We start from the raw sequence: 12,095 nt of genomic DNA, 5'->3' as shown, positions 1-12,095 counted from the left end.
GATAGACAAAACTAAAGGAAAGAGCTGCAAGGCTTCTAAAAAATAATAATTAAAAAAATTATAACCAAAGAAGTTTACTGGGATAACAAATACAGATCTTTGAAAAGCCAATAGGTAAGAACCGGCCAGTGAATACTAGAAAACAAGAGGTAAGAGCTAAATATGATATTCCCCCCTCCCTACCCGCATTATTAGGAATGATCTCTAAACTGAGTAACTGATAATTTTCAGAATTGGGATAAATTATAAGGCCTCAATACTAAGGAAATTAGGATTCTCCAGGGTTCATCCAAAAATAAATCATTCATGAAAAACTTGATTTTTAAAGGGTCAAAAAGAAGGCTAAGAATGACTGTAATTACTTATTGCCTAAAAAGGTAACAACTGAAGACAAACAGCACCCCTACTAAACAGCAGAAAGTTTCCACATAAAGAAGCTCCCTTTGTATTTCCCCCATTGCCAACCTCTCAAAATAAAACAAAAAAGTTAAAAAAAATCAAATAGAGACTTATGAAAGTCAAGTTCAGTTGGCAAAAGATGCTCGGACATTTCAATTCTGCCTGGATTGTAAGGGAAAGCAATCTAGTCCACACCTGACAGGAAAGATTTCCATGTGGGGAGTGGCAGGAGCTGGAATGTGTAGGAGGCCAGTGCACTGGGCCAGGGCTGGGAACTGTTCAGCTAGAGAACGGACGCGAGGTTTACTTGCCTGTTTGAATAATCTCATCTCCATTTATGACCTGTAATTTAACACAGCGGAGATATCACTTGTAACAGTAACTAGGCAGCTGCTTTGCTTCTCATAGGAGGAAGCCTTTCTCTGTTCTCCACCTCAGTCACATAGAGAAATCCTGGGAGCCACAATGTCTCCTCATGCTCAGGGGTGAAAGGTAGCACATTCTCTGGTCTGATATTTAAGAAATGGATCCTTATTATCACCACTAGGATTCCTATGGCCCCTAAGCTACAAGGTCCAGGATAGGTGCTTCTGCCACTCACCAAAAGGAGGGCTCATCCTTTTGCAGTTCCTGTTAGAAAGTGGCTGATGCAGGCCTGTGCCTTGTAGCATGAAATGACTCAAGAAGAGGCAGACGTTGAATTCAGGGACAAGATTTTCCTGGTGGGAGCACAGGGCTGCTGACAGAGATGAAAACCAGTTTACTGGGCACCTGTCTGGTAGTGTTTTGGGAAGTATTGACCTATGAGTTACTTCTCTGGGAAGCTTTCACACCAAACATGTCTTCATTCTATTAAATGATGCCAGAAGGGCTGCTCTGCTCCATCATTCACTTAAGAGAGAAGATTTATCCTTACAAAAGAAAAGATCTGATACAAAAGTCATTCATTACAAAGAATGCCAAAAGATGTTTAAAGTCATTTGCTATAATAAGATTTTAATGTATCAATAAGCCAACAGTTGGAGTTGAGAAACCTTCCTTTTAAGGACACTATAATTTTTTAAAATTTAACTATAGTATTTAGGATTTGTGCTATGCATGGTGCAGAGGTTTTCCAAATATAGTTTAGTGAATTCTCCCAACTATTTTCTAGGGATCCATAGTGGGTCTCTGGTAGAATAATTTATTATATAGTAATATCTGTGTTTGGGTAGGTAATGTATTATATTTAACCAATCGTAGTATGATTTGATTCATTAGTTGAGAGTGGTCCTTGCTGTTGAGTGGTCAGTGGAAGCAGCTGTATATTCATCTATGAAAGGTGTCTTGATTCTACCAAAATAGTCCAGAGAACCAAACCATTTCAAAACCACTGCCTTGAAGTATGGACCCAAAATATTAACTAGCTTAGCCAGACCATCAGTCTGACAGTGACTGATGGTTTGAGGATAACATTTCTCCCATTCCTGCACATGACACCCTCCTGGTTAACTGAGAGATGGTCCTTACTTTCCAGAGCATTTGAGTCCTAATAAATCAGATTCCCTCCCTGGCTTTTACCTCCTATGCCTAGCAGGTGACTTCTGCTTTGTACCTAGTCACCTAGCCCTAATGTAAAATTAGGGGGTGGGGTAGAAATCTTCAGGAGCTAATCATGAGGCTGTCCTGTCAGTCCGTGTACAGAACCACAACTGTGGCACACCCAAGCTCCCTCTGCTTAAGACTATTTTTTTTTTCAAGACAGGGTCTCACTTTGTCGCTCAGGCTGGAGTGCACTGGTGCAAATACGGCTCACCACATCCTTGACCCCCTGGGCTCAAACTATCCTCCTACCTCAGCCCCCCAAGTAGCTGGGACTACAGGCATGAGCCACCATGTCTGACTAATTTTTGCATTTTTTTGTAGAGATGGGTCTCACCATGTTACCCAGGCTGGTCTCGAAATCCTGACCTCAAGCAATCTGCCTGCCTCAGCCTCCCAAAGTGCTGGGATTACAGGCATCAACCACCTTGCCTGGCCAAGACTGATACTTTTAAACCAGCTGAAATTATTTAAAAGTATTTTATTGCTTAGTACTAACATCTCTCCCTGTGTGGTTATTTTTTTTTTTTTTTTTTTTTTGAGATGGAGTCTCGCCCTGTTGCCCAAGCTGGAGTGCAGTGGCCAGATCTCAGCTCACTGCAAGCTCCGCCTCCCGGGTTCACGCCATTCTCCTGCCTCAGCCTCCTGAGTAGCTGGGACTACAGGCGCCCGCCACCTCACCCGGCTAGTTTTTTGTACTTTTTAGTAGAGACGGGGTTTCACCGTGTTAGCCAGGATGGTCTCGATCTCCTGACATCGTGATCCGTCCGCCTCGGCCTCCCAAAGTGCTGGGATCACAGGCTTGAGCCACTGCGCCCGGCCCTTGTGTGGTTATTAATAGAACTTTTCTTGCTTTATATTGCTATACTGAAATTTCCAAAGTGAAAATCTACCAACATTAGTTTTCCTGACTCAATTGCCTTATTTATCCAGGCAGTTTTTCTTAAGTCTCTGGGATGAATTTTTATAGTGTGAATAGTGAGACGGCCTAGTCTCCACTACCCTTACCTCACCTACCCTGGGGACATCTAGAAAGATTTCTTTCAAAGGACCAAGTAAGATAATTACTATAGACCTTTCTTCTGATTCTCAGCGTGTCTAAGTATCCAGAAACTATAGAGTTCAAGAATCCAAAATATTTTAAGGAACTGTGCTGATTGAGACAGCATCCTCACAACTCTCACCTGACTTCCAAGTCTACTGTGTTTAAAGAAGTGTGAGGCCTATGAAGCATTCTTTCCAATGACTGCGCTTTCAGCCTCACTCTCAATTTTGTTGAAAAATAAACCCCATTCCACATGGACTCTGTAAGGAATCTAGACTGTTAAGTACATGTTTAAGCATACTGGGGGCTCTAAAATATGTTGATTACTAGCTGATACCTAGAGAAGGGAGTAGGCTATCTATGCATAAAATCCTTGCTCTCATTTTTTATTTCACAGCTTAGGGTTATGATATGGCATTTAAGGTTGAAAAATGCAAACCTGGATCGGCTATCTTCAGGGAAGCAACACATTCAGTGGCTAGATCAGCCGCTATCAAAACTATCAAAACTGTACCTGCTTTTTGTTATTTGCTTCACCATAAGAAATACAACCATATTTTGCAATGATAAAATAAAAAGGAGTTAGAAACATTTCTTGCCTCCTGGATTTTGCTCTAATCATTGACATGTCCCTATGAGGTGCTCTTGGCAGCCTTTATCTCATTGGTGTCACAGGTGTGAGCTATAGTGAGCAGAAGCCTAGGTTCTGATTTCAACAACCTTTTCTTTTTTTAAAGTTTTATCAAAAGCTGCTCTCTAAGCACAGCACCAACAAAGAAGAGCAGCCAAGCACATTCCAAGCAGCAATGCCAAACCCTAAACCAAAACAACAACAAGGAAAGGTACCTTTTTACAACCTTGTCTTTCCCTGGCAATTCCATTACTGTCTGGGGCAAAAGGTTGATGGCAGTGGACGTGACTGACAAGACCATGAACAGCACAGCCAAGCAATGGTCAGTGGAGGTCACAAGCCAGACACATGCAGTGCACTTTTCACAATTACCCCCTTAGAAAATGCCCTCCTTTCCATAAGGAAAGAAGCAAACCGCATCATGCACTAGGTTGAGACTTGTCAAGCAACTGCACTGAACACGCTAATACTTTGCTGAGTAAACAGACTTCTCACCAGTGAAAGAAAGGAAAAGTAATGGAGGTCACATAGACACTCATTTAATCTTCAAAACATAATGTCCAGAACTTTTCAATGACCCATTTTCTGGTACCTGCCTTGGCATTTGCAAGGGTGTGAAGTCAGGAAATAATAGTTATTATAAACAAGTGCCTTCTATTAGATTCAAAGCCTGCTTACCTGTGCATCAATTATTTTCTGCTTTGCATCAATAACTGCTTGCATCTCAGCATGATCCTTCTTCAGTTCTTCTTCCACAGCCATTAGCCTAGAATGTGGCAGGAAGGAAATATCAACATCTTCAAAGAGAGGGCTAGCTAGTGTAGAGAACAGGAAAACTCAATATCCTCTGCCCTTCTTAATAAGACACCTGCAACCATCTTTTCTTTCTTCTCCGCCACCTTGGAATAAGACATCTAAGGTCGATTTTTCTCCTTGTGCCTGGATCCCACACATTTTCATCTCCTTTGGAACAATAATCCCATAATCATTTCCTCCCTCATCTCTCTCAGATTCCTTCCTGAGCACAACTTATTTCATCTTAAAATATCAAACCAATCAACAAAAACCAAAAAACCCTCTCTTAATCTCAAGTTACCCTATACCTGGCCCACTTTCTCTTCCCTTGCACAGCTAAGTTTCCTCAATAAGTACTCTATACGTAGTATGTCTAGCTTGTTTCTTGTCCACCATTCACATCTTAACTCACTGATGTTTAATTCTGCCAGTCTACCCAAATACCTCTCAGTAAGATGGTCAATTACCTCCACACTATTTAAACAGCAAACAGTTCTGTTTACTTGACCTGTCCATAGCATTTTACAAATATTGAGGCATAGTGGTTATGAGCATGGAATCTGGAGTCCGGGATTCAAATCCTGGTGCATCACTAACTATGTGACCTTGGGCAAGTGACTTAATGAATTTGTTGCCTGTTTCTTTATTTGTAAAACGAGAATAATAATGCTAAAATGAGAATAATAATGCGTAGGTGGAGGCTGTGATAAAGATTAAACAAACTATTATGTGTAAAGTGCTTAGAAAGGTGTGTGTCCCACGGTGAGTGCTATACAAGTGTTTGGTAAACTTTACCCTCCCTTTTTCTCCCTTGGCATCTGCAGCACTCTCAAAAGAGGTCCTCTGGCCCCAAAGATATTCCATAAAATTCCTTTCCATATTTCTGGACTCATTTTGAAAGATTAATTTAGTCTTGGGCATTGGATATTTACATTTTTAAAACCCAGTTCTCTAAGATTTCTCAAGTAAATCACCAAGTTTTAGTTTTTTCTAATTGTTATGGTTAAAGAAAAACAGATTATCTTCATAGGAAGTGCCCAAGGTCTCATATTTGGGATATTTTAAGAGATACAGTCAATCATCCCATTTGTACTCAGTACAACAAGGATAAAAATGGCTTTTGCTGCCATTCCTTCAAGGTTCTGTGGATCATCTCAATTCTTTGTCTCCCTAACTAGCCCACATCTGCTGCCAGGTGATGTCTAACCTGCTGATGATGCTTTTCATCTGGCTGTCCTTCTCTTCCTGCTGTCTTCGGAGTCGCTCCTCGCTGTCCTCCAGTCGGGCCTTGTATTCCAGCAGCAGCTTCTGCATCTGCTGCTCCTGCACCAGCAAGCGGCGTTCATATTCCTCCAGTCGCCGGCTGGACACTCTCAGGCGCTCCTTCAGTTTAGTAATTTCTTGTTCATACTAGGGCAGAAGAGGCAAGGAGAGAAAAACTGCAATTACATTGCTTTTAGAAATCAATGATTTTCTTTTCTTTTCTTTTTTTTTTTTTTTTTAAACAAAAGAAACCCTAAGCACTGTAGCTAGATGCTGGCTGTGCTGTCATTCCCTATACTGTTCTTAATATTCTTTAAAATTATCAACTGGCATAAATGTTAATGGAGCATTGCCTTTCTTACTAAAATTACATTTTAAATCTTAACTTGGCATTCCAAATTCTACATATGTATGTATCTCTCTCTACACTAGGCTACCATTGGTATAAGCCACATCCAATCTGTGACAATATCAAATGAGAGGGGAAAAAAAAATAGATGAAGTACTTAAAAGTCTGACAAATCACTTAAAATACGCCAAAAGTCAGTTGTCTATAAGAGAAAAAGATTCTGTGTCATCATCTGCACTGTAGGATCTCTGACGTGTCTTAGCTCATCAGACTGCCATTCCTTTGTTCTACTAGAATTACCCCTTTAGAGAACAAGCAACATTTCTATAATGTTAAGCCCCTAAATCAATAGACTTTCATGGCAGAGGTTATTGCTGCTTTCTTCCCAACTATAAAAGTGTAAAATATTCCAGTCACAGCACTAAACAAAGTCCTACATGTTCTCTAGGGCCAATTAATATTGCTTCTTGGTCCATTTTCATAATATGACTCACCTGCCCAATTTTGTACTGCCTGCTGGAACATACATGTCTGTGTTCTAAGAAGCTTTACATAAATTCAGTGACTCCATTAGTTACATGGCCCTTTCCTGTACTGTAGTTGCTGTGGCTGGGGTTTGAGTACACTGGAATATCATGCTGATAAAAAGAAGCTAATTGTCTGGTTGTCAATTAAATAATATAATTCTATATATGATGTCAAGGTTCTTGTTTGATAACCCTTTTTCCCCTTGTCAACTTTTCTTTAAAAAACAAAAACAACAAAATCTAAACAACAGATAATATCCTTTTAACAATCATCTATAGACCTATACATTCTTTATCCAGAAAAGGCAAAAAACAAACAAACAAACAAAAAAACAAAAACAAAACTAAACTAAAATCAAAACCAAATTGTTACCAAGATAAAGAAAAAGTCTTCCCCTAGGGTGATTTTGTCCTTGGGTGAAGACCAACAAGTTTATGGAAACATGAAATATTTACCTAAAATGACTAGAAATGAATAGCAGAGTGTTCTCTAGATTAAGGCATCTACATTAAAAATAAAAATAGTAGCTAACTGCCACCCCCCAGCAAGATGAACATTTTCCACATATATTCACACACACACATGCACACACACCACGGACCTATTTTACATAGATATGTGAGGATGATTAACATAAGGGGTAGAGGTGAAGATGGGGGTGGGAGGAGTTTATGTTCTTAGCTAGATAATCCTTTTAGAGGCCTGCCATTTTGGGATCAGTAAGTCAATGAAGCAGACTAGGTTCTACCTTCTCAGCATGCTTGGCTTCATCTTGATTTTGCTCAGTTTCTTCCACATCCTCTTCATACTGCCCATTGTTCAAAACCCAGGCTGCTGTCCTCTCTACTGGGGACATTGTGGCAGAGTCCACAGGTGACTGAACCTGCATCAGAAACAGATATTAGCATTTCCCCTAACAGTTCACCCATGTGCTATGTTTCACAAACAGCTATTCTTGGAAGATGTTAACTGTGATCTCTCAGTTTTCTAATTAATGCTCTTAGCTGTAAGTATTATTTTACTAATGCCAAGGCTAGGGGTAGGGAAAGAGAATATACATTTATATAAGTATAAACTATTCTGAATAGAAAGTTGTATATAACATATCCAAAAGGCATCCTTATTCTCCCTCTAAAGAAAGTCAAAGCCTTAAAATTGTTAATTTGCCCAGTGGTGCAAATACTGGTAGGTAACAAATTGCCTGCTGAAATTAATAAGTGACCTCTGCCATAAAAGCCTTTTATGCCATAAAAGTCTATTGATGATAAAATAACAGGAAGAAAGCATAACCTGTGGTCAAAACATCTGTTTAGCCTAGACACAATCAGAAACCAAAAAACTGATCAGTGCTAAACAAACTCACAAAGTGCCCATTTATAATCAGAATGGCAAATATTAGGTTGGTGCAAAAGTAATTGTGGGTTAAACGGCAAAACCCACAATTACTTTTGCACCAATCTACTTAGTTCTCATATTAATGATTTAGAGAAAAAGAAGGACAAGTGATGCTGGTTATTTTTACAGAACACTGACTTCATGATGGATTAAGACCACTCAAGGGTCCTTATACTGGAAAATTTCTTGAATATAGGATCAAAACGATGGATACTGGGTAGTCTATTTTCCTAATCTACTGAATAGAGATACCAATACCGTCACTACCCCCTATCTCGATCATCTCATAGGGAGCTGTGAGGATAAGACAATATATATGAAAACTCTTTGGAAACTTCAGAGTGCTACAGAGAGGTTAGATGTCAGTCATTACTATATTTATGTTTCAAAAACTGGCACTAGATATTACAATTTATATTAGGCTACTGAACATTAGTGCTTTCCCCACAAACAATGATGGAAACACACAATTTTTTGTCCATCTGTCCTGCCTCAGAGAGTAAGCTAAAGAGAGAGTGCAAAACTTGGCATATGAGTTAGCCTTTTATAATTAAATAGAGGGATTTGCATTTTGAGGACCAGAATTCTATAATTTCATAATTGAAGGGCATTTTCTCTCCCATCACAGCTATTACATCTTAAGGATCTTTATATCATTCTGAAATAGAACTCAGTTAAACTCTAAATAAATATTTTAAAAGAAGGAGTATTTTGATAAACTGGAGAGTGAGGAAGACCAGATTAAAAAACTGACTGCATAGACTAAAAGGTTATCAGAGATGGGTTGGGAGAGACTTTAAAACTTGCACATGCAAAAGTAAAGTAACACAGGGACATTTCTTAAAGGCATGAAGAAGGATCTGGTTTAGCTGATTTACAGATTATAGATATATATCAATAAAAATAGCTTCATGTCTGAGGATGGATGTGTATAGTTTATATAAATAGACATGTACACACTAAGCAATTGTGAATGAACTTCTAGAAATTTCTACTATTTTATTGGTCAAATCTTATTTTCAGCCACTTCCTAATATATCCTAGCACTTTCCTTGGTATACAGTAGGTGGTCAAAATAATAAAAATAAAAGTGACAAAATAGATCAATCCTAACTATTCCTTCTATTAATGATAAAGTCTTCACAAAATTGTAAAAAGGCTAGAAATATTGAATAAATAAAAAATAGTTATTGTGCTGGATTGAAAGGAAACAGAGGTGATTTTTGCTTCGTGATTTTTTTTGTTGTAATATGTTCTTCAAATGAAAAAACTATGTACTATCTTTTATATATTCTTGGTCTTCTAAGTGTTGCTCTTACTTTCCAATTAGTCAATCTAATGGGCATCACATCATACAGTTCTTTTAAATGATACTGACTAGTTAAATGCACAACAGATACTCAATAAAATATTATTCATTTATTATTCTGGATTATCTTTAGAATTAATTACTAAAATATAATTTATAACTAAGAGAATATTCTATGTTTTTCCCCTAATCCTTTGGAAGGGCACCAAAGGATTCTTTTCAATGACTGTTCCATCTTCTTATAAGCTGGATAAATAGCAAAAAATATCTCTAGTTTATAGTCCAAGAAATTGAGGGAGGAGGTAAGTGGTTCAGATCCCATCTTGCCTAGGAATAGCCTCAGAAAGAAAATTTATATCCACTTTCAACATGATCATCAAAGATAACGAAACAAAAATAACAAAATCTAAACAACAGATCCTTTTAACAATCATCTATAGAGCTATAGAGCTACAACAATCATCTATAGAGCTATACAGCAGGAATTCCCATTAGGAATATCTTCCCTTTTAGATAAAGCTGTATAGGGTCTCCCTGGAAAAACAGTAATGCTTTAGGGCAAAAGAGCCTGATGCAGCAGTTTCACTGATACTACAATTAGTCACAGCCTGGCAATGCTGAGGCCAGTTCCTTGTTCTTTGCTAGTATTTACTAGATATAAACAAGACCAATTGGTTTCAGCTTCATAGTGTGAAATAGTCGGATTCCTATAAATGAATTTCTGCTATCAACACCAAAGAAAGGGCTGATTAAATTAATCCATAAACTTTGGGAGTTCTTGAAGAGGTTGGTTAGGAGACAGCTCAACAAATCCAAATGTGAAAACTGCAGCATCATATTAATAGACTTGTCAATTATCTATTTTAAAAGGTCCCTTCAAATTCAAATTTCTAAGATTAGGGTACATGCTAAATCTGAATGCCGCATATATTATACAAAAAGTCTATTATTTGTACAAAGTACATGATACATAAAAAACAAAATAGAGAGGAAAATAAGAAAAAAGCAATCCAAACAGAGGCTGAATGGGTTAAAAAATTAAGACAGTTTCTTGAAAAAAAAATTTATCTGTAAATTTCTTCACCAGGATTTTATTTCCTTCCTACTCATTAGACGTAGAAGACCGAAGCCAGTTACTGTGCAGACAATGGCCACTACTTTGTGCTAAGATATAAATGGAATTTGCAGGGACAAAGCTACTGATAATTACAGCCACCTACAGAACAATCCCCACAAAGAAATCCTCTAGTTTCTGGGAGAGAATTCCCCAACACAATTTGCAATTAAAATATGTAAAAGAATTTGCCTTAAAAATGTGCTGATTACATAGAACTTCAGAGGCTTCATGGGAGTGAGATGAACAAAGCAAGCAAGAAACAGAAAGATAAGAAATAAAAAACTACGCCAGGCGCGGTGGCTCATGCCTGTAATCCCAGCACTTTGGGAGGCCGAGGCAGGTGATCACTTGAGGTCAGGAGTTCGAGACCAAACTGGCCAATGTGGTGAAACCCCGCCACTACTAAAAATACAAAAATTAGCCAGGTGTAGTGGTGGGCACCTGTAATCCCAGCTACTCAGGAGGCTGAGACAGGAGAATTGTTTGAACCCAGGAGGCGGAGGTTACAGTGAGCTGAGATCGCGCCACTGCACTCCAGCCTAGGCAACAGAGCAAGACTCTGTTTCGAAAAAACAAAAGAAATAAAAAACTAGGCCGGGCGCGGTGGCTCAAGCCTGTAATCCCAGCACTTTGGGAGGCCGAGACGGGCGGATCACGAGGTCGGGAGATCGAGACCATCCTGGCTAACACGGTGAAACCCCGTCTCTACTAAAAATACAAAAACTAGCCGGGCGAGGTGGCGGGCGCCTGTAGTCCCAGCTACTCGGGAGGCTGAGGCAGGAGAATGGCGTAAACCCGGAGGCGGAGCTTGCAGTGAGCTGAGATCTGGCCACTGCACTCCAGCCTGGGCGACAGAGCGAGACTCCGCCTCAAAAAAAAAAAAAAAAAAAAAAAAAAAAAAAGAAATAAAAAACTAACGTAAGTTCAAAACAATGAACCAAAAGCCAGTGTAGGAAAAAAAAAAGAAACTTGAACAATCAAAATAAAGTGATTTATGCTTCCACTGATACGACAGTGGCGCCACCAGCAAAAGTATAAACTAAGATTAATATTCAAAGCTGTACCTGGACATCTCACTGTGTCTGTACCCTACTTCATGCCAAAAAATATATATGTGACTCATTAATGGCTGTGACACAAAAACTAATTTTTATATTGGTTGTTTGGAGACTGTATGCATTTCCCACCTCCCATCCATCCAGGCAGTCCTCTATTTATAACCCACAGAAACATGTATTATGTGCTTATGTGATAGGTATTATATTTTCCTAAAGAAAAAATATTATAAATGACAATTGGCTCCAGATGACCACAAAAAAGGCTATGTAATTTATAATATTAATAAACAACCAGCCTGAGTCATGGGCCCTCATGGAGACACAGAGGACTCCATGATACAGAAGGAAAGGGTAAGCAGAATAAAAAAAAAGAAAAGATCTTTATTTTCCTTTTCTGTACAGGGCTGGGCCTAAGCACACTTTTGAAAAGCAGGTGGAGGACACTTTCCCTGTCCTGTCCCTCTCTGCCAGATCTCATGCCCTTCACTAATCTTATTTTATCTTCAGTGCCCTTGTGCTGCTCTAAGTCCCTGAGTAGATATGTGCTTCTACACAGTATTCTGATTTCTAAAATTATGTATTTTTCCTTTCTCCTCCCAATGAACACCTTAATTCTCTGAAAGTA

At 38.8% G+C, this 12,095-nt stretch overlaps 1 protein-coding gene across 6 annotated transcripts in view; it reads right to left on the bottom strand.

Annotated features, from left to right (window-relative positions):
• Nucleotides 1-12,095, bottom strand: part of RASAL2 (RAS protein activator like 2) — a 393,297-nt gene that overhangs the window by 7,439 nt on the left and 373,763 nt on the right. For 3 of the 6 annotated variants that reach the window (XM_033200815.1, XM_033200817.1, XM_033200819.1), the window contains 4 exons: nucleotides 7,340-7,474; nucleotides 5,659-5,861; nucleotides 4,335-4,422; nucleotides 711-741 (listed from right to left, as the gene is read on the bottom strand). In XM_033200815.1, coding sequence (XP_033056706.1) covers nucleotides 711-741; nucleotides 4,335-4,422; nucleotides 5,659-5,861; nucleotides 7,340-7,474 — 457 coding nt within the window. The remainder of the gene's footprint in view (nucleotides 1-710; nucleotides 742-4,334; nucleotides 4,423-5,658; nucleotides 5,862-7,339; nucleotides 7,475-12,095) is intronic. The other 3 variants (XM_033200816.1, XM_033200818.1, XM_033200820.1) reach the window with 1 other exon arrangement.

Source organism: Trachypithecus francoisi, unplaced genomic scaffold, assembly GCF_009764315.1.
Source record: "Trachypithecus francoisi isolate TF-2019V2 unplaced genomic scaffold, Tfra_2.0 Lachesis_group5, whole genome shotgun sequence".
NCBI lineage: Eukaryota > Metazoa > Chordata > Mammalia > Primates > Cercopithecidae > Trachypithecus > Trachypithecus francoisi.
The sequence above is the reverse complement of the archived record's forward strand: the minus strand, read 5'-3'. Positions and strand labels throughout refer to the sequence as shown.